At 32.2% G+C, this 27,073-nt stretch overlaps 2 protein-coding genes and 1 pseudogene across 4 annotated transcripts in view; all 3 read left to right on the plus strand.

Annotated features, from left to right (window-relative positions):
- The window catches only part of LOC134718789 (zinc finger protein 883-like), a 41,197-nt gene extending 14,563 nt beyond the window's left edge, over positions 1-26,634 (plus strand). Inside the window, exons 1-2 of one of the 3 annotated variants that reach the window (XR_010107440.1) lie at positions 21,754-22,018; positions 23,081-23,268. Coding sequence is in view for 2 of the 3 variants with exons in the window: in XM_063581513.1 (XP_063437583.1) it covers positions 24,101-26,158 (2,058 nt within the window). In the remaining variant the exon portion in view is untranslated. Of the gene's footprint in view, positions 1-21,753; positions 22,019-23,080; positions 23,269-24,039 lie in introns of those variants that run through there. The other 2 variants (XM_063581512.1, XM_063581513.1) reach the window with 2 other exon arrangements.
- LOC134717885 (zinc finger protein 665-like) lies at positions 14,429-17,001 on the plus strand (annotated as a pseudogene).
- Positions 26,221-26,577, plus strand: LOC134717886 (zinc finger protein OZF-like). Its single transcript, XM_063580384.1, has one exon. It carries the CDS (start codon positions 26,221-26,223, stop codon positions 26,575-26,577), a length of 357 nt encoding a protein of 118 aa, XP_063436454.1.
- Positions 26,635-27,073: the final 439 nt, after the last annotated feature.

Below are 27,073 nucleotides of genomic sequence, written 5' to 3' on the forward strand. Positions count from 1 at the left end.
CCTTTTTCCAATATTTTTCTAGTTTATGTTCTGTCATCAGTATATACTATCAGTGAAAACAGAAGTTATACAATATAAGGGGTACACATGGACAGTTATTCAAAAATTTAAAAAGTGCGCCATTTGCAAATGGCGGTCACCACAAAAAAATAGTCCGACTTCAACTGTCAAATTCTATAATTTTATTGATAAAATCTAAAAAGAAATGATGATTAAGCACTAAGAATTATATTATATTAAATAATTAAGGTTTGGATTATAACAGGTGGGGCTTTAACTACTTTTTAAAGAACAAGAAGGATAAACATCCAAATTTCAATACTAAAATGACCATAGTTTCTGTTATATATGACAAATGGCCATGAAACTTGGCAAATTATCTCATTATTGCCTAAGCTTAGGCTATGCAAAGTTTTATAAAGATTAGTCAAGTCTTTCTGTCCTATTAGGTCCAAGGACACAGTTATCGTCCTTTGGTTTTCGTTGTCTACGAATATAGTCCCTAGTGTAAACAGTGTATAACTTGCATGTTTTATTTAATACACTTTTCCAATTTATTTATTTATATTAAATGCATGAAATATTAAGAAGGGGGATGTAATTACATGTCAAAAAAATTTGGGTGCTGAAACTTTATGTTAAGTAGTGAATTGGTCCAGTTCTAAAAGGTCAAATTTTATCACGTCTGAAGCTGTCAAACTGAATTTACACTGGGTCGATGCCTCTGCTGGTGGACTATTAGTCCCCGAGGGTATCACCAGCCCAGTAGCCAGTACTTTGGTACTGGCATGAAAATACGGATTTATTGTGTTATTAAAATTTACTGTTACAAACTATTAGAAATTATTATAAATTAAGGAATGTATCTCCCTCATGCAAAGCTCTGATCCTTTCACGGATTTGGCTAAACTTTTTGGACCTTTTGGATTATAGCTCTTCATCTTTTATATAAGCTTTGGATTTCAAATATTTTGGCCACGAGCATCACTGAAGAGACATGTATTGTCGAAATGCGCATCTGGTGCAAGAAAATTGGTACCGTTAATTTTATTACTACCACTGGGTCGATGCCTCTGCTGGTGGACTATTAGTCCCCGAGGGTATCACCAGCCCAGTAGCCAGTACTTCGGTACTGGCATGAAAATACGGATTTATTGTGTTATTAAAATTTACTGTTACAAACTATTAGAAATTATTATAAATTAAGGAATGTATCTCCCTCATGCAAAGCTCTGATTCCTTTCACGGATTTGGCTAAACTTTTTGGACCTTTTGGATTATAGCTCTTTATCTTTTATATAAGCTTTGGATTTCAAATATTTTGGCCACGAGCATCACTGAAGAGACATGTATTGTCGAAATGCGCATCTGGTGCAAGAAAATTGGTATCGTTAATTTTATTACTACCACTGGGTCGATGCCTCTGCTGGTGGACTATTAGTCCCCGAGGGTATCACCAGCCCAGTAGCCAGTACTTCGGTACTGGCATGAAAATACGGATTTATTGTGTTATTAAAATTTACTGTTACAAACTATTAGAAATTATTATAAATTAAGGAATGTATCTCCCTCATGCAAAGCTCTGATCCTTTCACGGATTTGGCTAAACTTTTTGGACCTTTTGGATTATAGCTCTTCATCTTTTATATAAGCTTTGGATTTCAAATATTTTGGCCACGAGCATCACTGAAGAGACATGTATTGTCGAAATGCGCATCTGGTGCAAGAAAATTGGTACCGTTAATTTTATTACTACCACTGGGTCGATGCCTCTGCTGGTGGACTATTAGTCCCCGAGGGTATCACCAGCCCAGTAGCCAGTACTTCGGTACTGGCATGAAAATACGGATTTATTGTGTTATTAAAATTTACTGTTACAAACTATTAGAAATTATTATAAATTAAGGAATGTATCTCCCTCATGCAAAGCTCTGATTCCTTTCACGGATTTGGCTAAACTTTTTGGACCTTTTGGATTATAGCTCTTTATCTTTTATATAAGCTTTGGATTTCAAATATTTTGGCCACGAGCATCACTGAAGAGACATGTATTGTCGAAATGCGCATCTGGTGCAAGAAAATTGGTATCGTTAATTTTATTACTACCACTGGGTCGATGCCTCTGCTGGTGGACTATTAGTCCCCGAGGGTATCACCAGCCCAGTAGCCAGTACTTCGGTACTGGCATGAAAATACGGATTTATTGTGTTATTAAAATTTACTGTTACAAACTATTAGAAATTATTATAAATTAAGGAATGTATCTCCCTCATGCAAAGCTCTGATTCCTTTCACGGATTTGGCTAAACTTTTTGGACCTTTTGGATTATAGCTCTTCATCTTTTATATAAGCTTTGGATTTCAAATATTTTGGCCACGAGCATCACTGAAGAGACATGTATTGTCGAAATGCGCATCTGGTGCAAGAAAATTGGTACCGTTAATTTTATTACTACCACTGGGTCGATGCCTCTGCTGGTGGACTATTAGTCCCCGAGGGTATCACCAGCCCAGTAGCCAGTACTTCGGTACTGGCATGAAAATACGGATTTATTGTGTTATTAAAATTTACTGTTACAAACTATTAGAAATTATTATAAATTAAGGAATGTATCTCCCTCATGCAAAGCTCTGATTCCTTTCACGGATTTGGCTAAACTTTTTGGACCTTTTGGATTATAGCTCTTTATCTTTTATATAAGCTTTGGATTTCAAATATTTTGGCCACGAGCATCACTGAAGAGACATGTATTGTCGAAATGCGCATCTGGTGCAAGAAAATTGGTATCGTTAATTTTATTACTACCACTGGGTCGATGCCTCTGCTGGTGGACTATTAGTCCCCGAGGGTATCACCAGCCCAGTAGCCAGTACTTCGGTACTGGCATGAAAATACGGATTTATTGTGTTATTAAAATTTACTGTTACAAACTATTAGAAATTATTATAAATTAAGGAATGTATCTCCCTCATGCAAAGCTCTGATTCCTTTCACGGATTTGGCTAAACTTTTTGGACCTTTTGGATTATAGCTCTTCATCTTTTATATAAGCTTTGGATTTCAAATATTTTGGCCACGAGCATCACTGAAGAGACATGTATTGTCGAAATGCGCATCTGGTGCAAGAAAATTGGTACCGTTAATTTTATTACACCCCCTCAACACAGAATTGTCAATATTTTGAGTTTGGGCTCGGAGAAATTCTATAATTTTGATATTATTTGTCTCACTGGTAGTACACTACACTGTAAACATATTTTTGAGAAAGAGCAGGTGCGATTTTTTTAATTTGAATTTATTGTCTAAAAGAAATGCACTACGAAATAACTGTGTTCTCGGGCCCCCTCATGTTTAAGAACTTTGAAACAGTTGGGATCCCCAACTCTAAATTAAATGAAATATAGGGGGAGTCCCTGCAGTCATCTGATTGAGAAATCGGAAACAGTCACCCTACCCACTCCTGTTTGATACTTAGAAACAGATGAGATCCCCTACCCTCAACCATATATATTCATGTATTGGACAATATAACAAATCAAATGAAATATAGGGGAAGTCACTGGGGTCCCCACCCCTCCTGTTTGAAAACTTGATAACGGTCGAGATCCCCACCCATAAACCATATATATTCATGTATGGGAAAATATAAAAAATCAAATGAAAAATAGGGGTAGTCCCTAAAGTCAAAATTTCCTGTATACAAAACATTGAACTTTTTGAAAAACTAAGGATTTTCTTATCCCAGGCATAGATTACCTTAGCCGTATTTGGCACAACTTTTTGTAATTTTGGATCCTCAATGCTCTTCAACTTTGTACATGTTTTGGTTTATAAATATTTTTGATTTGAGCGTCACTGATGAGTCTTATGTCGACGAAATCCTGGTACCTTTGAAAACTACCCACACCCTCTTGTGTGTGTTTTGAGAACTTGTAAAAGATTTAGATACCAACGCCTAAACCATATTCATTCCTGTTTTTCATTTCAAAAAGATTGAATGACATACAAGGTCAATCTCATAGGCGACACATATCCATATCACTTTGCTAGACCCTAACACCTGTCATTTTATTCCAAACCTAGAAATCAAGGACTTGGGGTGAAGGTGGGAGACATTTACATTTACTATGGACAGGTCAGTCAGACCTCACCATTGATCCCTGTAGTAGTAAACATTTGTCTGATTTGTGTCCCATAACTTTTGTACTGTAAAACACAAACTCAGTTTTCTTTCCAGGGAAGCAAGTCCATTCATACTTTAACAAGCTCGTACTAAAGTCAACTTGAACTACTAACAGTCAACATATACGAACAATTATGCTCAACTAGAAGAACTGCAATCATTGCAAATTTGTACCACTGCTGACTCATGAAAGACTCATGACCATTCGTGGTCATGTGCGTTGCTATTGAAAACCTTAATAAAATATGAATTATTTGCCTTAATGTTTAATTCATTAAATGAACATAAATGCACAATTATATATGAATGTTTAATTTTTGTTCTTTTAAATCTTTAAAACAAAAGTTGAAGTAACATTGCTACAGTTTTCATAATTATGTTTGCCTTGGTTTTTGGTTAACTGCCTACAGTGCTTACAGCGCTTTGATTTCTGACAGGGTTAACACTTTTGCAGTTCATAAGAAAATGTTTATAGTCTTCTGTTTCTTCCATACATAGTTTGCACTCTGCAGATTTTGTTGAATCAAACCGCTTGTATATACTTCGAGTTTTATACGTTCCAGTTAGTATTCTGGATTTAGTTATTCCTTCAGCAATATCTCTCTTATTGTCTCTGACAATGCTCCAACAATTATTAGGACTTCGGAAACTCCATTTGCTTATTTCCATATGATTTAATGTCGATACTGTTTCAGCTATCTCAGACCATTTTGTTTTTCATATTGAATCTATCATATCATGGGTCAATCTTTTCTAGTTTTTCTATGCATTTAAGACTATCTCATCCGCAGAGGGCAATTCATATGACTTGAGAATATTATCCACTTTTATATATACCAGCTGTTGGAGTTCTCATCTTTTGTCGCTAATTGTCTGATTTCTATTTTGTACTCAATTGAATTTGTATCTTTTGAAATTCTAAGGAATAGAGAAAACATTGCCTTGTGGATGAGTTGTTCATAGGATTCTGCTCCAAGCAAAATATATATTGCAGCATCTGCAGTTCGTCGAGGTAAAGATATCAGATGTTTAAATGTCTTTCTAAGGAAATTCTCCAATTTTAAAATATCAGTCTTAGTAAAATTCAAAATTTCAAAGCCGTATAGCATTCATTGTATGACAAATGTTTTCCACAGTTTATATGCAATCAATGGATTTACTCAATTTATTCCATGGAAGCCTGCTCCCATGAGAGAATACAGGGTAGCTCTAGCAGTGGATATTCTGTTGACTACATTTGGCGTATTTCGGTCTTGTCTTTCATTACCCAAATGCTTTGTGGTCTGTTTTTCGCTAATCCTCTCGTTGAAAAGTTCAAGGTTTGGTTCGTTGTTCTTTTTATTTATAATATTTTGGTCTGTTTACTATTGATTTTAACTCTTTCATTTGTTGTACAGCTTTCAATGATCCGGAGTGGAGTTGATGCATCCTGTTCAGAAGTTGAGCATAGCATAATATCGTCTGCACACGTTGGACCACCTAAGTAATTGGTTCCGATTTTAAATCAAATATCTGTTGCTTCAAGTGTATCTAGGATATTCTTATTGTATGCTTTGTATAAGTTGGTAGATAAAATACCTCCCTGCTTTACTCCTTGCTCATTTGTGAAAGCTTACGATCGATACATCCTTAAAATTCCTTTTTAGAATTAATGCGATATTTTACTTGGGTTGATGTATTTTTATATAGCTCTCTGATCAGTAACCAGGTAGGGCCTGTAATTCCTTGGTGATAAAGTTTCCAAAATAGATGTATGTGATCTACATCAAAAGCTTTTTCTGCATCTAGGGTGATTAAGATTAATTTTCCATTATTATCATTTGCTTCGTTTATTGCTTTAGTGATTTAAAGAGCAATGTTTATAGAGGAAGCACCTTTTGTGAAACCTTTCTGTAGTCTATTTTGTTGCTTATTCAAGGTACCTTCAATTCTAGCTCGTAAGCAGAGTTCTAAGACTGCATATGATAGAGAAGAAAAATATTCCTCTGATGGAATTGTTGGATCCTTTTCTTTTTATGATCTGGAGTTAAAAGTCCCTTTTTTATAGAAGCAGATACATGCTTTGTGTAAAATATGTTATTGATCAGAGTTGTCAGGTAGTCAATAAGAGCTTTACCTCCGTATATAAGATGTTCTGATTTTAGACCGTCTACTTCTCCAGATTTCCGCATTTTTAATTGTGAGATAAGTTTTGTAATTTCAGAGGAGGTAACAGTTTGAACAGTTATGTATTCATTTTCACATAATTTTACAATTGTTTCTGCGTCTAATTTGACCAAATTGTCATGTTCTTTGTCGTTCATTAATATCATCCGGCGTAGAAGCTAGTTTCTTTATCTGGAGTCTGCAGCGTATGAGTGAATTGGGAGGAGGATGATCTTTGGGGTTTTATTAACATAAAGAATAGTTCATTGTCTCTATGGGGTGCCTTCATAATTTCTTCGTGTAGCTTATTTCTTTTGTCAGCACTTTGTTGTCCTAATATTGATCTTACTATCCGTTTAAAATCAAGCCTATGTATGTTATAGATGTTATCTTTAGAAGAAGGAGATCCTGCTTTTTCCCCCGCTTAGAACCAAGCCTACGTATGTTATAGAATCTGATGTTATATTTAGAAGGAGGAGATCCTGTTTTTCCCCGTTTAGAATCAAGCCTATGTATGTTATAAATGTTATCTTTAGAAGGAGAATCACGAGATCCTGCTTTTTTTTCGTTTAGAATCAAGCCTATGTATGTTATAGATGTTATCTTAAGAAGGAGGAGATCCTGCTTTTACCCCCGTTTAGAATCAAGCCTATGTATGTTATAGATGTTATCTTTAGAAGGAGGAGATCCTGTTTTTTTCCCGTTTAGAATCAAGCCTATATATGTTATAGATGTTATCTTTAGAAAGAGGAGATCCTGCTTTTTTCCCGTTTAGAATCAAGACTATATCTGTTATATATGTTATCTTTAGAAGGAGAATCACGAGATCCTGCTTTTTTTTCGTTTAGAATCAAGCCTATGTATGTTATAGATGTTATCTTAAGAAGGAGGAGATCCTGCTTTTACCCCCGTTTAGAATCAAGCCTATGTATGTTATAGATGTTATCTTTAGAAGGAGGAGATCCTGTTTTTTCCCCGTTTAGAATCAAGCCTATATATGTTATAGATGTTATCTTTAGAAAGAGGAGATCCTGCTTTTTTCCCGTTTAGAATCAAGACTATATCTGTTATATATGTTATCTTTAGAAGGAGAATCACGAGATCCTGCTTTTTTTTTCGTTTAGAATCAAGCCTATGTATGTTATAGATGTTATCTTTAGAAGGAGGAGATCCTGCTTTTTTATCCCGTTTAGAATCAAGGCTATGTATGTTATAGATGTTATCTTTAAAAGGAGAATCACGAGATCCTGCTTTTTTTCGTTTAGAATCAAGCCTATATATGTTATAGATGTAATCTTTAGAAGGAGGAGATCCTGATTCCCCCCTTTAGAATCAAGCCTATGTATGTTATAGATTTTATCTTTGGGGGTCCTTCTTTTTCAAGAAGAAGAATGCTTTTTTTGATTTACTAACAGCATTGGCAAGTTTTGGTGACCAGCTTATCTTTTTCCTTTTATTAAATTTAGATTTTCTTAGAGGATAGCATGTACCCAAAGCGTTATTTAAACCAGTAAGTAATTGATTTGTAGCTTCATCAATTCCATATGGTGTTCTTACATTGTCTTATGTTAAGGTATTTTCCATCCTTTAATGCTTCCTGTACTTTCAGAGCATAGTTATATATCCTTATTAACTTTTTCTCAGTTAATTTTGGTACGGATATTTTCTCTGTACTATTTCGGGCTTGCACTTAGTTCTATACAGAGATCGGCAGACACAGGATAATGTTCAGTGGTGTTGTGACCTTCACGTAATATTTTAACCTGAATAAGTTATAATGTAACGGTTCATTTCTTCCTCTGTGATATTTTATCCTGAGGATAATTTGTCCCGATTATTTTTTTTCCAGGCATGGTATTTTACAGGTTGATTTTTTCCAGAGGAGTGAAAATCTATCTGTGTTATGCGGATAGTATGTACCGGTATATATTTGCCGTACTAAATTTCACAAAACCGTGTGATATAGAATTCTATTAACTACTATGTAAGTTACTCACAATCAATATATACCTGACTATAATTATAAAATGTTTCACAAAGGTAGACCAAATTTGCATAATTTATCAAAGGGAGGTAATTATGAGCAATTTATATTTAAATATATTTCTGAATCTATTTTACAGTGAAATTTTTCCTTGAATCTTTTTTTATATATATTCATTTATATAAAAAGATGACTTACAACGTGATAACATTTCACAGTTTAAACTATCCAGCTGTTAAACATGCTTTTGTTCCAATATATTGTTATGCTATATATGATTTATCTGATTTCCATATAATCAACAACTACATCTCTGTCCCCAGACAAAACTATTTATATAGTTGAAAATATCATCATAATCAAATTCTTATATTACTGTTAACAGTGGTAATGCAACTATATGTCTACCTTACTTATTTTCTTATTCGTGCCCTCAAACGCAAATAAAGTATTTATGAACAAAAACTCAAAACACATATCTATGGGAAACAGCTCGCCTAGACGAGTGCAGCAAAGTTTTATTATCAAATAATTCAACTGTCCTCAAATCACTTTGCCAGCACACTAAGACCGCTGCAGCATACATGTCTTACAAACATATCTACAATGAGAAATAATGAAATAGAATCTTTCGTATCACAAAAACATAATTTCATAATGTTCTTTTTAACATCTGCAGAAAAGCATAATGCATTTACAATATTATAAGCTTATACAAAAACATGTACACAAGGGGAGGGGGTGGGGGAAACTTCACTGCACTAAGACTGAGCTTCGAATGGTTAAGCTATGAAAATGTATTTTCAATGTTAACTGACCAGTCCGTGCTATCATACAAAGAACTTTAAACTCTTAACTTGGTTAAGGTGACTTATTGTTATGCTAAAATAATTTAAATATTATTGTAAACATAAACACATGTTCCCAATATAACAACAAAGCCATGTGCTATCGATTGTTAATGAATACATTTTTAAATTTATATGTATACTGAGATCTGAAAACAACTCACTTTCTCATGTATTTCACAAACCTTATTTAATCATCATATTTAATGATATCATTTTCACAATTACGATCTTTGAAATTACTTCTGGTTTTCTTCCCTATGTTTCATGATATTTTTCTTTTTAAAAGGATGAGATTGACTTGAATATTTCAGGAAATTTTTTGAAGGATAATTTGTGAAATTATTTTTCATTATAATACATTGTTTTTAAAACAATTTCGCTTTATTTCAAATACACTATTATTATTTCATAGTATATTTAAAGGATACGTTTTTTCTAATAACTATTCAATAATTTAACTACCCAGATAGAATTTCACGGCAAAGGAAAAAATATCCCAGGGAAATATTTTCCTCCGGATCAAATTTCACCCGGATATAATTTTGCTTAACAATAACACTACAAAAGTAAAAAAAGTCTGAAAGACCAGTTTTTGTCTGAATTTGCATGAATTTTTACTCGACATTCTTAATTTGTCTGAACAATTGTTAAAATTCTTAATTTGTCTAATAAGCATCTTGCTTTTTATTGACAAGTGTCTTGACAGTATAACATTGTCTTAAAATTTCTCGACACTTCCTGTTTCATCTGATAAGAGTCTGGATTAGTCTCAGTGTCTTAAATTTGTCTCGATCTGTCTTGACATATTCTTGACATTCTTAATAATGTCTGAATATGTCTTGACATATTCTTGACGTTCTAAATAATGTCTGAATATGTTTCGACACATTCTTGACAGTCTTAATATGTCGTGACACTATCTGAACAGTATTAAGTTCGCCTGAAATGTGTACAGACTTATTCTGCACTGATTATGACATTCTATTGCTGGTATTTACTCCTTTTTATTATGGCTAAACTATGAAGAATCAAGGATAAATTTGTTATAGTAAAATACCTTTTTTGTGCCCCAAAGTAGAAATACCCTGAATAATCCCCCATGTAGTTTAATTTTGATTTATTTTTATTAAACATTTAATTAATTGTTCTCACTTTGAATATAAGTCGAAGTAACTGACAAATAGAATTTAGATTTTTGCCACTAGAGAAACTGGGCGCATATATACACGGACCAAACTGTCAGTCAAATTTGATTTACTAAAATATGTGTCTTGAAGGCAGTTTTAAAATGTGATCATTTGTCTCTTTTGGACCCCACAATTCATCTTTTGGGTTTGAGTTGCTAAAAAAAGAGGGGGGGGGGGGCTTTCGTGTAGGTCAAAGAATTTGTTCTAATCTTGATTCAAAAACCCTATTCAATTTTTAGAACATCACAAAAAAAAATTTATTCAAATTTGAGTGTTGAATTTTATAAATTTTTATAAAAAAAAATATTAAAATGTTTAGATTTATATTGTGCATGTCTGTTTGAGACCCATTTCACAAGACCAATGATTTCTATAATAATTTTCTTATTAATCTTTGGAATGGTCAACTGATAAGTAGTATGGCTGCTTACAGGTTAATCAGTAATGTCTATTTGACAGTTGCATGTATTTTAAGTATGGAATACCTTAATTTTATTGGATCATCCTGTCCATGTGTAATAATTAATATATATTCCAACAGATGACATTACACAATTTTTTCTTCTGTTAAATGACTGCTTTGTATATCATCATAATTTACCATTTATATAAACTACATTTTTGTACAATAACTATTTACCATATTGATTAACATTGAATATTATGAATGTAGAATGAAATACGTAAACTATACAGTATGATTGGTTTTAATCATTTAATTAATAAGATTATTTAGGAATCAAAATTTTCTTTTTTCTTTTAAAAACCCACATTTAAATTGTTTTTTTATCAACACACTCACATTTAAATTATTTTATACGTTAGATTTCATAGCCATATTTACATTTGTTATATTATTTAGATGCACAAATTTTCAATTATTTTACATGCCTAACTTTCATATTTTTTTGAAGTAGTGTAACTTAAAACTAAAGTATATTATGTAAGGAGAAATAAAGATTAAACTTATATCATAAATATTGGCAATGATTGTTAAAACTCAAAACTGTCAAGTAAATTTAAGATACAATTTAAAATGTTCAGAATATGTCAAGCCATACTGAGTAAAAATAAGAATGTCGAGAATATGTCGAGACATTTCAAGACAATATTTAAATGTCAAGAATTTGTCAAGAAATTTTAAGACCATATTCAGAATGTCAAGCATATGTCGAGTAAATCTCATTTAAATTTGATATATTAAAATGAGAATTTGTTGAGAAAAATAAAGACACACGTCACTGATACTTTTGGAGAATGTCGAGTAAAAGTTCATGCAAATCAAGAAAAAACTGGTCTTTTCAGACTTTTTGACTTTTGTAGTGTAAGGTATTTTGTATTTTCATTATTAGTATATTTACAAACTTTTATTTTGAATACAGCTTAGCTATGTTTGGACTCAGCAATTGCTATTAGATAAATCAACTAAAAAGTGTACTGAAAGAAAAAAAATTAAAGATGCATTTATTCAACAAAGGCATAATCAGATTGACAACTCATTCAGAGGCGAATGGACTTTTTTTAAATAATATTTGGCTAAGAAAACTATCTCTAGTAAAATTAAAACCAATCGAACTTGAATATATTTCAAAGAATTAATATGATGCAATGCAAAAATTCCAGTAGAGCTGGGAAGATGGTATATTATTCCAAAAGACGAGAGGACATTTAATTTGTGTTTAAATGCAATTGGCACTGAATACCTTTATTTATTTGAATGCCTCTAAAAAAAATTCGTCTATTTTGGTAAAAATATTAGGAATCAGCACATTCCAGAGTACTATGTATAATATCCAAGTGAAGCAGAAATGACCGGGAGTACTATCATTCAATTTCAGAATCATGTTCTTGATTTTGACCGGGCTTTTGAATTTTTGGTGAATTTTAGTTCAAAGTTGAAAATTTGACTTCATCATTTCTATACAAGGGGGACTTCCGGTCAACTGTTTACCCTTTTCACGTAATGTATTTATATTTTTCGTTATAAAATATTATTTGCAGTTAAATTGTCTTTCAGAATCATGTTCTTGATTTTGACCGGGCTATTATTTTTTTGTGAATTTTAGTTCAAAGTAGAAAATTTTACTTCATCATTTCTATACAAGGGTGACTTCCGGTCAATTTGTTACCTTTTCACGTAATTTTTTTTTTTTTTTTCTTTATATAATATTATTTGCAATTTAATTGTCTTTCAGAATTATGTTCTTGATTTTGACCGGGCTCTTGAATTTTTTGTGAATTAAAGTTCAAAGTTGAAAATTTGACTTCATCATTTCTATACAAGGGTGACTTCCGGTCAACTTTTTCTTTTTACCCTTTTTACGTAATGTATTCATATTTTTCCTTATATCATATTATTTGCAGTTAAATTGTCTTTCAGAATCAATTTACAGATTTTGACCGGGTTATACGCTTTTTCGTGAATTTAAGTTTTCAGGTTCAAAAATGTGTTGCCAAAGTCACACTTAGAAAGACTTCCGGTCAACTTTTCGGTAAAAAAGCATGTTCAAATTTATATTATTTTAATGTTATCTTATATACTATAAAATTAGCTTGCAAAATCAGTTTTATTTATTAATGTAGCTTTAGCGGTTCAAGAGATATTAGTTATAATACACCAATTTTTCACTTCCGCGTTTTAGACCCTCCCGTTTTGTAGGCGTTCCATATAAAAAATTCTTATTTGTTATCGCTCTTTGAACTGTTGAACCTGCGCTCAGGCTACTTGAACTACAAGTAGATAATAATGTAATTGTAAGTTTAGACATGAACATATTTTTTGTAGAATTGTTCACGAAGTAAATCGCTAAAACGAAAATTCTTACAATATCCATGCCTATTTAAAAAATACAATGTCAATGGATGTGCTATCATCAATCTTCAAATCCACGGCACGAGTTAATATTATAAGTTTTTATAATCTAATAATTGCATCTGACACTTAGTGAGCTATTAAAAGAAGATAGCTACGCTTGATATAAAACTTTCTATCGCGATTGAATATGTATTAGTAATTTGTATTTGTTTACTATTTCCATATTTTTTTTTTAAAGTATATGGAACGCCAAATTAACATATATACTAGTATGTATATATCATATTTGTGTATAAGGTTAAATCAACAGTTTTTTACCTCTGGAAATGCCTGTACCAAGTCAGAAATATGACAATTGTTTTTTAGGTAAAGACGGGAGTGGCTTAATATCTAAATTTTCCCAGGCTGATCACTACCTTTTTTGATACACAAAATATAGTGCATTGATCATATCATTTTATACATGTACATTCTTTCCATGAACATTTCCAAAAATTCAACGATGTAATATATGGTCAGATATTAAAGGCACAAAATGATGTTTCACTTGTAAAGAAAGTTACATAACTTTTGCAAGGTCCATGAATCTAATATCTGTAGAGATCTACTAAAATTAAAATTATGTCATTGTTAACCTCATCTTTGATTAAAATTGGAGTTATCTTTCTTTGTCTAGAAAAGCTGTTAAATCAACATCAACCAATGCAATATTTAATTTTACTTCCACACTGATAAATTGAACCAATCTTTACCATTCAGTGCTTTCAAGCACTTTGATCATTAGTGTGATGTGTGTCAGCTTTTGATTTTGCTGTTTTATAAGGATTAAGGGACTTTCGGGTTTGAAATTTTATGAAATAATGTGATAAACCCACATGAAGTAATGTGTTTAATACAATTTAATTACATTTAACGCAATAAATAAAGTTTTGAAGCATTAAAACATTCATGTGACATAATTTCATAGCAATCTTTCTATGAAATGTTGTCTCAATACACAAAATATATCCTCCCATAACTTTCACATACTTCTATCAAACATCACAAAAGTGTCTATGTATTTGGAATATATCTATGACCTTAAAAGTAAAAAAGCAACCCTTCACACCTTTAAACATTTGTTAAAATCTGATGTTTTGTAATTGATAAAACTTCTGTTGCTAAAAATGAAGTCAACTACAAATATTCATAATCATTTTCTTCTGATTGATTTAGACTCCAGCCCAGTTGACGCAAAAGAGCAAAGAACAGAAGTAAATAAAATGTCGAACAAGCAAAATACAGACATTTGTATGACCCTTGATGAGACTACAGGTTTCATGATTGTCAAATTTGATGGAACAACAACTTCTGTGATTTCACCCCTTGAAGAGGTGGCTACAGTTGCAGATTGCATGATTGCAAAACTTGACGTGACTACCGGTTTCATAATTGCAACCCTTGATGAAACAACAACTCCGGGTACTTTTCCCCTTGATGAAACAACAATTCCCGGCAATTCACCCCTTGACGAGACCACAAAGTCTATGATATCACCTCTTGACAAGACTACCAGTCAATTAGTTCAAGAGGACATGAAAGGAATGAGACAAAAATTACACGGGCACGTTAAAACAAATACCGGAGAGAAACCTTTTCAATGTAATGTATGTGGTGAAAGGTTTAAAGTAAAACAGACTTCCTATTATAGACACATAAAAACACACACCGAAGAAAAACCACATAAATGTAATGTATGCGGTGAAAGGTTTAATCAGCGTTCCTTTTATAGACACGTTAAAACACACACTGACGAAAAACCCCATAAATGTAATGTATGCGGCGAAAGGTTTACACAGAGTTCTTTTTATCGACACGTAAAAATACACACTGACGAAAAACCTTTTATCTGTGATGTTTGTGGTGAAGGGTTTTTCAGGAAACGAAAGTTACAAGCACATAATAGAATACACATTAATGAAAACTCTTTCAAATGTGAAATATGTTATAAAGGATTTACGTCGAAATATACTTTACAGGGACACATTAGAATACACACGGGTGATATACCTTTTAAATGTGAAATATGTTTCAAAGGATTTAGCAATAAACAGGTTTTGAAGGCACACATAAGAACACACAATGGCGATAAACCTTTTGGATGTGATGTATGTGGTAAAACGTTCGTCGTTAAAGGCAGGTTAAAGAACCACTCTAGAATACATACTGGTGAAAGACCTTATAAGTGTGATATATGTGGTAAAGATTTTAGTGACAGAAGTGCCTTTAGTAAACATATGAAATTGCATACTGGAGATAAACCTCACAAATGTGATGTATGTGGACAAAGGTTTTTTAGAAATCAGCATTTACAAACACATATGAGAAAACACACTGGCGATATACCATATAAATGTAATTTATGTGGAAAAATGTTAAATCATTGTCAAAGCTTAAAGTTACATATGAGAACACACACTGGTGATAAACCTTATAAATGTGATGTCTGTGGAAGAGGGTTTAGTCAGAGTGGTAACTTACAGAAACACATGATAACACATGCTGAAGATAAACCTTATAAATGTGAGGTATGTGGTAAAGGATTTAGTCAAAATGGTAACTTACAGACACACATGAAAACACACACAGGAGATAAACCTTATAAATGTGATGTATGTGGTAAAGTGTTTAGTTATGGTAAAAGCTTAAAGGAACATATGCGATTACATACTGATGATAAAACTTATAAATGTGATGTTTGCGATAAAGTGTTTAGTAATCGTCAAAGCTTAAAGTTACACATGATAACACACACTGGTGATAAACTTTATAAATGTGATGTATGTGGTAAAGGGTTTAGTCAGAGGGGTAACTTACAGAGACACACGAAAACACATAGGAGATAAACCTTATCAATGTCGGGTATGTGGTAACGGTTTCAGTGTGAATGGTAGTTTACAAGATCACATGAGAACACACACTGGAGATAAACCTTTTAAATGTGATGTATGTGGCAAAGTGTTTAGTCATCGTCAAATCTTAAAGTAACACATGAGATTACATGCTGATGATAAACCTTATAAATGTGATGTTTGCGATAAAGTGTTTAGTTATCGTCATAGCTTAAAGTTACACACGAGAACACATACTTGTGATAAACTTTATAAGTACACATAAGAACACACACAGGAGATAAACTTTATAAATGTCAGGTATGTGGTAAAGGTTTTAGTGTGAATGGTAGCTTACAAGTACACATGAGAACACACACTGGAGATAAACCTTATAAATGTGAGGTGTGTGGTAAAGTGTTTAGGCATTGTCAAAGCTTAAAGGGACACATGAGAATACACACTGGAGACGCAAAGACTGGAGATAAACCTTATAAATGTGATGTCTGTGGTAAAGGATTTAGTCAAAATGGTAACTTACAGACACACATGAGAACACACACAGGAGATAAACCTTATAAATGTGAGGTATGTGGTAAAGCATTTAGTCAAAATGGTAACTTACAGACACACATGAGAACACACACAGGAGATAAACCTTATAAATGTGAGGTATGTGGTAAAGGTTTTAGTGTGAATGGTAGTTTACAAGACCACATGAGAACACACACTTGAGATAAACCTTTTAAATGCGATGTGTGTGGCAAAGTGTTTAGTCATCGTCAAATCTTAAAGGAACACATGAGATTACATACTAATGATAAACCTAATAAATGTGATGTTTGCGATAAAGTGTTTAGTCGTCGTCAAAGCATAAAGTTACACACGAGAACACACTGGAGATACACCTCATAAATGTGATGTCTGTGGAAGAGGGTTTAGTCAGAGAGGTAACTTACAGACACACATGAGAACACACACAGGAGATCAACCTTATAAATGTGAGGTATGTGGTAAAGTGCTAAGTTTTCGTAAAAGCTTAAAGGAACATATGCAATTACATACTGATGATAAACCTTATAAATGTGATGTATGTGACAAAGTGTTTAGTCGTCGTCAAAGCTTAAAGGAACACATAAGAACACATACTGGTGATAAACCTTATAAATGTGATGTTTGCGATAAAGTGTTTCGTTTGAAACGAATTTTACAGAAACATAGCGATCAACACTTTTGACATGTGAAATATGTAAACAAGGATTTAGCAGATCTTACAGACACACAGAATAACACACACTAGTGATAAACCTTTTAAATGTGATAAATGAGGTAAAGACTCATAGCAACACGCACAAATAACACTACTGATCAATCGATGAACAAGACGCATGTTATACAATGTTATATTGAGATTAGGGTCCCCTGTGCCTATTTCAAACACACGAGATTTTATAAACTGGAAAAAGTTACCACAGTGCAGTGCCAATAACAAACAGATGAGAACATATAATATACTGGATAGAAACCATATAAGTGTAATACATGGTGTTAACTTATGGTTCAATTGACCACAGTGCCTTTTACAAACTAAAACTGTACAGAAATCATATAATTGTATTGTATGTTCAAATGGTTTAAGTGACGACAGTGCCTAAGTTACAAACATGAGATCATGATAATATACCGGAAAGAAACCATATGATTTTAATGTATAATATATTGTAAGAGTTAAATTGACAACAATGCCTATTACACAAATGTATTACAAACACATGATATCATATTAAATGTACAGAAACCACATTATTGTAATAAATGAGGTAAAGGATTGTAGCCTTCTTGTTATCCATTCATATTATGTGTTTGAGCCTTTGATTTTGACAAAATGGGCCCGTGGGACATCAGAGTTCGACCTACATATCAAAAAGTGTCCGTTTAAAATGGATGCGCTGTCACGTTGCATCAAAAGATGCGCTGTCACGTTGCATCAAAACAGACCATTTTGTTTTCCATGTTGAATCTATCATATCATAGGTCAATCTTTTCCAGTTTTTCTTTGCATTTAAGACTATCTCATGCGCAGATGGCAATGCATATGACTTGAGAATATTATCAACTTTTATATACCAGCTGTTGGAGTTCTCATCTTTTATCGCTAAATGTCTAATTCCTATTTTGTACTCAATTGAATTTGTATCTTTTTTAATTCTTAGGAATAGAGAAATCATTGCCTTGTGGATGAGTTTTTCAATGGATTCTGCTCCAAGCAAAATAAATATTGCAGCATCTTTAGTTCGTTGTGGAAGAGAAAGCAGATTTTTAAATGTCTTTTTAATTTCTGGATATTCTTCAATTTTAAATTATCAGTCTTAGTAAGAACTTCAAAGCCGTGTAGCATTTTTGGTATGACAAATGTTCTCCATAGTTTATATGAAATCAATGACTCCATTTATTCCATGTAAGCCTGCTCCCATGAGAGAATACATGGTAGCTCTAGCAGTGGATATTCTGTTGACTACATTTGGGGTATTTCGGTCTTGTCTTTCAATACCCAGATGCTTTATGGTCTGTTTTTCGCTGATCTTCTCGTTGAAAAGTTCAACGTTTGATTCTTTGTTCTTTTTATTGATCAATAATATTTTGGTCTTTTTAATAGTGAATTAAATATCATTTTTGGAAAATGACGCAGTCATTGTTCCATTACTGGCGACCTGAACTTCATAACATTTCTCTGCCTACCGCGCTTGGTTTCGTATTTACTATTTTCCATACAAACTGGAATCTGCTTGTGTTATCATTATGCATGATCATTGTGTAGTAATCAGCCAGGAACCAGTTTACACTCGGTTTCATATTGACTATTTTACAAACTAACTGGTTTCTGCTTGTATACCAATACACTCGAACAAACGGGAACCAGTTTAGAATTTGTAAACTACAAAACGTAATCGGTTATTGTTCATTCCGTTTTGGTGTTTCATACCGACTTATATGGTTTGAATAAGCTTAAGACCCTTCAAACATTAATGTGATAGGTATATGAAAGACTGTTTTACAAAAGGATGGAACTGTTTTACTTTCAATTAAAATTCGTACTATAGTGATATCTGTCATGTACGGATATCCACTCTCATCGATTAATTTCTTCTTTTACACATGCTTTTAAAACTTCCTGTTTAAACATCGCAAGTTTCAAAATTGTTTTTTGAATGAATTAAACTTATTTTAACAATCATGAAGCGTTCCAGAATCATTTTCAAGTGTCTTGACAGTATGATCATTGTCTTAAATTTCTCGACACTTCCTGTTTCATCTGATAAGAGTCTGGATTATTCTTGACCAATTCTTGACTGTCTTAAATTTGTCTCGATCTGTCTTGACATATTCTTGACATTCTTAATAATGTCTGAATATGTCTTGACATATTCTTGACGTTCTAGATAATGTCTGAATATGTCTCGACACATTCTTGACAGTCGTAAATATGTCGTGACACTATCTGAACAGCATTAAGTTCGCCTGAAATGTGTACAGACTTATTCTGTACTGTTTATGACATTCTATTGCTGCGGTTATATACTCCTTTTTATTATGGCTAAACTATGAAGAATCAAGGAAAAATTTGGTATAGTAAAATACCGTTTGTGCCCCAAAGTTGAAATACCCTGAATAATCCGATCCCCCATGTAGTTTAATTTTGATTTATTTTTATTAAACATTTAATTAATTGTTTTCACTTTGAATATAAGTCGAAGTAACTGCCAAATAGCATTTAGATTTTTGCCACTAGAGAAACTGTCAGTCAAATTTGATTTACTAAAATAGGTGTCTTGAAGGCAGTTTTAAAATGTGATCGTGTGTCTCTTTTGGACCCCACAATTCATCTTTTTGGTTTGAGTTGCTAAAAAAAGAGGGGGGGAGGGGCTTTCGTGTAGGTCAAAGAATTTGTTCTAATCTTGATGCAAAAACCCTATTCAATTTTTAGAACATCACAAAAACATTTTTTATTGAAATTTGAGTGTTGAATTTTATAATTTTTTATAAAAAAAATATTAAAATGTTTAGATTTATATTGTGCATGTCTGTTTGAGACCCATTTCACAAGAACAATGATTTCTATAATAATTTTCTTTTTAATCTTTTGGAATGATCAACTGATAAGTAGTATGGCTGCTTACAGGTAAATCAGTAATGTCTATTTGACAGTTGCATGTATTTTAAGTATGGAATACCTTAATTTTATTGGAACATCCTGTCCATGTGTAATAATTAATATATATTCAAACAGATGACATTACACAAATTTTTCTTCTGTTAAATGAATGCATTGTATATCATCATAATTTACCATTTATATAAACTAGCTCGACCGTGCAAGGGCTGTATAGCCAGTCAAGGTCGTTAAAAACTTCCATTTGTTGATATAAACTACATTTTTGTACAATAATTATTTACCATATTAATTAACATTGAATATTATGAATGTAGAATGAAATACGTATACAGTTTGATTGGTTTTAATCATTTAATTAATAAGATTATTTAGGAATCAAAATTTTATTTTTTTCAAAAACCCACATTTAAATTGTTTTTTATCAACACACTCGCATTTAAATTATTTTATATGTTAGATTTCATAGCCATATTTACATTTGTTATATTATTTTGATGCACAAATTTTCAATTATTTTACATGCCTAACTTTCATATTTTTTTGAAGTAGTGTAACTTAAAACTAAAGTATATTGTGTAAAGAAAAATAAAGATTAAAGTTATATCATAAATATTGGCAATGATTTTTAAAACTCAAAACTGTCAAGTAAATTTAAGACACAATCTAAAATGTTCAGAATATGTCAAGCCATACTGAGTAAAAATAAGAATGTCGAGAATATGTCGAGAAATTTCAAGACAATATTTAAATGTCAAGAATTTGTCAAGAAATTTAAAGACCATATTCAGAATGTCAAGAATATGTGGAGTAAATCTCATACAAATTTGATATACATAAGAATTTGTCGAGAAAAATAAAGACACAAGTCACTGATACTTTTGGAGAATGTCGAGTAAAAGTTCATGCAAATCAAGAAAAAAACTGGTCTTTTCAGACTTTTTAACTTTTGTAGTGTAAGGTATTTTGTATTTTTATTATTAGTATATTTACAAACTTTTATTTTGAATACAGCTTGGCTATGTTTGGACTCAGCAATTGCCATTAGATAAATCAACTAAAAAGTGTACTGAAAGAAAAAATTAAAGATGCATTTATTCAACAAAGGCATAGTCAGATTGACGACTCATTCAGAGGCGAATGGACTTTTTCAAACAATATTTGGCTAATAAAACTATCTCTTGTTAAATTAACACCAATCGAATGAAATGAATATATTTCAAAGAATTAATATGATGCAATGTAAAAATTCCAGTAGAGGTGGGAAGATGGTATATTCTTCCAAACACGAGAGGACATTTAATTTGTGTTTAAATGCAATTGGCACTCAATACCTTTATTTATTTGAATGCCTCTAAAAAAAGCGTCTATTTTGGTAAAAAATATTAGGAATCAGCACATTCCAGAGTACTATGTAAAATATCAAAGTGAAGCAGAAATGACCGGGAGTACTGTCATTCAATTTGGTTAATATTGAATGTATTTAAAATGCATCTGTATTCTTTTCAAAGTTGAGGAATTTTTTTATAATATAGGATCAATATAAGTGACTCATAAGTCATAAAAGTAGAATATTTTTTTCAATATGTTTCATTTTTATGTTGTTTTATTTATTTCCTTGATTGTATTTTGTAGGTATTTACCTCTTGTTTCACTTGTCAATGTGATGGAGTCTTAAAATAAAGCATATATTATCGTATAGTTGTTTTGTAGGCGTTCCATATAAAAAAATCTTATTTGTAATCGCCCTTTGAAATGCTTTCGGCAAGTCTGCACTCAGGTTTTAACTACAAGTATATAATAATGTAATTGTAAGTTTAAACATGAACATATATACTGTTCCTACGTTTAGATTATATACTTTTGTATAAGTTGTTCACGAAGTAAATCGCTAAACGAAAAATTCTTACAGTATCCATGCCTTTTTAAAAAATACAATGGATTTGATATTAAGGTTTATGTACCCTTCTGTAGCCATTTTTGTACGAATTTTTCAAACCTCAATTGTATCAAAACTACAGATAAAATGAATAATAGAGATAGGCCATTTTGTACATATTCCAAGGGGAAACTTGATGCAAAGCATTATTTTTTACTGTTTCATTGCATTTAATAGAAAAAGAGGACTTTGTGGCAAATACATCAAGATTTTTATAGAAAATCCACATCCTTTATCCTTGTATTCTCATATTTGGCAATTTGATGACTAGTAGAAATAGGATTATTGCATGCAGTGCTAGCATTGATTTCATTAAAACAACTTCATAAATGTAGTTATTGGTTAAAACAAATATAAATATGGCCAAAATCAAGTACACCTTTTAGGGTGCGCTCGACTTTAGTGAATCAGCACGAGGTGTTTTGGGAGATACAGGTTGCTTAGAACTTTTTGTAAAAAATAAACACTAGCACATCATAGAAAATCAAGTGAGTAACTTATGTTTCAAATTTTATAACAAAAATTTCTGTATTAAAGGTTGTGGATTTTCTATAAAATTTTTGATTTATTTGCCACAAAGTCCTCTTTTCTATCAAATGCAATGAAACAGTCAAAAATGATGCTTTGCATCAAGTTTCCCCTTGGAATATGTACAAAATGGCCTATCTCTATTATTCATTATGTCTGTAGTTTTGATACAATTGAAGTTTGAAAAGTTCGTACAAAAATGGCTACAGAAGGGTACATAAACCTTAAACATCAATCTTCAAATCCACGAATTTAATTATTATAAGTTTTTTATAATCTGATAATTGCATCTGACACTTAGTGAGCTATTAAAAGAAGATAGCTACGCTTAATATAAAACTTTCTATCGCAATTGAATATGTATAATAGTAATTTGTTTTGTTTACAATTTCCATATTTTTTTCAGTATATATGGAACGCCAAATTAACATATATACTAGTATGTATATATCATATTTGTATATCAGGTTTTATCAACAGTTTTCTTCTTATGGAAATGCCGTACCAATTCAGGAATATGACAATTGATTTTTAGGTAAAGATGGGACTGGCTTGATATCTAAATCTTTCAAGGCTGATCACGACCATTTTTGATACACAAAATATAGTGCATTGATCATATTATTCTATACATTCTTTCCTTGAACATTTAAAAAAAATATTGATGTAATATATGGTCAGATATTTAAGGAACAAAATAATGAACTTTTCACTTGTTAAGAAAGTTACATAACTTTTGCAAGGTACATGTATACGTACTACAAATACAAATGATGTCATTATTAACCTCATCTTTGATAAAATTGGAGTTATCTTTCTTCGTCTAGAAAAGCTGTTTAATCAACAACAACCAATGCAACATTTAATTTTACTTCCACACTGATAAATTGAACCAATCTTTACCATTCAGTGCTTTCAAACACTTTGATCATTAGTGTGATGTGTGTCAGCTTTTTATTTTGCTGTTTTATAAGGATTAAGAGACTTTCGGGTTTGAAATTTTATCAAATAATGTGATAAACCCAGATGAAATAATCTGTTAAAATTTAATACAATTAAAATTACATTTAAAGCAATTAATATAGCGTTAAAACATTTATTTAACATAATTTCATCGCAGTCTCTATCAAATATTGTCTCAATACACAAAAAATATATCCTCCCATAACTTTCACATACTTCTATCTAACATCACAAAAGTGTCTATGTATTTGGAATATATCTAGGACATTAAAAGTAAAAAAGCAACCCTTCATATCTTGAAACATTTGTTGAAATCTGATGTTTGGTAATTGATAAAACTTCTGTTGCTAAAATTGAAGTCAACTACAAATAATCATAATCATTTTCTTCTGATTGATTCAGACTCCAGCCCAGTTGACGCAAAAGAGCAAAGAACAGACAAGAAATAACAGAAGTAAATAAAATGTCGAACAAGCAAAATACAGACGTGTGTATGACCCTTGATGAGACTACAGGTTTCATGATTGTTAAATTTGATGGAACAACAACTTCTGTGATTTCACCCCTTGAAGAGGTGACTACAGTTGCAGATTGCATGATTGCAACCCTTGACGAGACTACAGGTTTCATGATTGCAAACCTTGATGAAACAACAACTCTCGGTACTTTTCCCCTTGATGAAACAACAAGTCCCGACAATTCACCCCTTGACGAGACCGCAAAGTCCATGATATCACCTCTTGACAAGACTACCAGTCAATTAGTTCAAGAGGACATGAAAGGAATGCGACAAAAATTACACGGGCACGTTAAAACAAATACCGGAGAAAAACCTTTTCAATGTAATATATGTGGTGAAAGTTTTAAAGTAAAACAGACTTCTTATTATAGACACATAAAAACACACACTGAAGAAAAGCCACATAAATGTAATGTATGCGGTGAAAGGTTTAATCAGCGTTCCTTTTATAGACACGTTAAAACACACACGGAAGAAAAACCCCATAAATGTAATGTATGCGGTGAAAGGTTTACACAGAGTTCCTTTTATAGACACGTAAAAATACACACTGACGAAAAACCTTTTATCTGTGATGTTTGTGGTGAAGGGTTTTTCAGGAAACGAAAGTTACAAGCACATAAAAGAATACACATTAATGAAAACTCTTTCAAATGTGAAATATGCTATAAAGGATTTAAATCAAAATATACTTTACAGGGACACATGCGAATACACACGGGTGATAAACCTTTTAAATGTGAAATATGTTTCAAAGGATTTAGCAATAAACAGGTTTTGAAGGCACACATAAGAACACACAATGGCGATAAACCTTTTAAATGTGAAGTATGTGGTAAAACGTTTGTCGTTAAAGGCAGGTTAAAGAACCACTCTAGAATACATACTGGTGAAAGACCTTTTAAGTGCAATAGGTGTGGTAAAGATTTTAGTGACAGAAGTGCCTTTAGTAGACATATGAAATTGCATACTGGAGATAAACCTCACAAATGTGATGTATGTGGTCAAAGATTTTTTAGAAATCAGCATTTACAAACACATATGAGAAAACACACTGGCGATAGACCATATAAATGTAATTTATGTGGGAAAATGTTAAATCATTGTCAAAGCTTAAAGTTGCATATGAGAACACACACTGGTGATAAACCTTATAAATGTGATGTATGTGGTAGAGGGTTTAGTCAGAGTGGTAACTTACAGAAACACATGATAACACATGCTGAAGATACACCCTATAAATGTGATGTATGTGGTAAAATGTTTAGGCATTGTCAAAGCTTAAAGGGACACATGAGAACACACACTGGACACTCAAAGACTGGAAATAAACCTTATAAATGTGATGTATGTGGCAAAGTGTTTAGTCATGGTAAAAGCTTAAAGGAACATACACGATTACATACTGATGATAAAACTTATAAATGTGATGTTTGCGATAAAGTGTTTAGTAAACGTCAAAGCTTAAAGTTACATATGAGAACACACACCTGTGATAAACCTTATAAATGTGAGGTATGTGGTAAAGGATTTATTGTGAATAGTAGCTTACAAGTACACATGAGAACACACACAGGAGATAAACCTTATAAATGTCAGGTATGTGGTAAAGGTTTTGGTGTGAATGGTAACTTACAGAGACACATGAGAACACACACAGGAGATAAACCTTTTAAATGTGAAGTATGTGGTAAAAGTTTTAGTGTGAATGGTAGCTTACAAGACCACATGAGAACACACACTGGAGATAAACCTTTTAAATGTGATGTCTGTGGTAAAGTGTTTAGTCATCGTCAAATCTTAAAGGAACACATGAGATTACATACTAATGATAAACCTAATAAATGTGATGTTTGCGATAAAGTGTTTAGTTATCGTCGAGGCTTAAAGGTACACATGAGAACACACACTGGTGACAAACTCTATAAATGTGATGTATGTGGTAAAGGGTTTAGTCAGAATGGTAACTTACAGAGACACATGAGAACACACAGGAGATAAACCCTTATAAATTTGAGGTATGTGGTAAAAGTTTTAGTGTGAATGGTAGCTTACAAGACTACATGAGAACACACACTGGAGATAAACCTTTTAAATGCGATGTGTGTGGAAAAGTTTTTAGTTATCGTCAAATCTTAAAGGAACACATGAGATTACATACTAATGATAAACCTAATAAATATGATGTTTGCGATAAAGTGTTTAATCATCGTCAAATCTTAAAGGAACACATGAGATTACATACTAATGATAAACCTTATAAATGTGATGTTTGCAATAAAGTGTTTAGTTATCGTCAAAGCTTAAAGTTACATATGAGAACACACACTGGTGATAAACTTTATAAATGTGATGTATGTGGTAAAGGGTTTAGTCAGAATGGTAACTTACAGAGACACATGAGAACACACGGGAGATAAACCCTTATAAATGTGAGGTATGTGGTAAAGGTTTTAGTGTGAATGGTAGTTTATGAGAACACACACTTGAGGTCACCGTAGCTTACAAGAACACATGAGAACACACACTGGAGATAAACCTTATAAATGTGATGTTTTTTGGAAAAGTGTTTAAATAGTCGTCGTCAAATCCCAAAGGAACACATGAGAACACATACTGGTGATAAACTTTATAAATGTTATGTTTGCGATAAAGTGTTTCGTTTGAAACGAATTTTACAGAAGCATATTATTGGTGAACACAGTAGTGACCGAAAACTTTTCACATGTGAAATATGTAACCAAGGATTTAGCACGAAACAGAATTTACAGACGCACACAAGGACACATACATGTTAATAACCTTTTAAAGAGTAAAATATGTTAAAAAAAAAGATTTAGCATTAAACATAATTTACAGACGCACATAAGAACACACACTGGTGCTTAACCTTGTAGATGTGATAATATGCGGTAC

This window comes from Mytilus trossulus, chromosome 5 (assembly GCF_036588685.1).
Source record: "Mytilus trossulus isolate FHL-02 chromosome 5, PNRI_Mtr1.1.1.hap1, whole genome shotgun sequence".
Taxonomy (NCBI): domain Eukaryota; kingdom Metazoa; phylum Mollusca; class Bivalvia; order Mytilida; family Mytilidae; genus Mytilus; species Mytilus trossulus.

Excerpts from the sequence above, each read along its gene's own strand:
- LOC134717886 (XM_063580384.1), top strand. The coding sequence starts at position 26,221 with ATGAGAACACACACTGGAGATAAACCTTTTAAATGCGATGTGTGTGGA.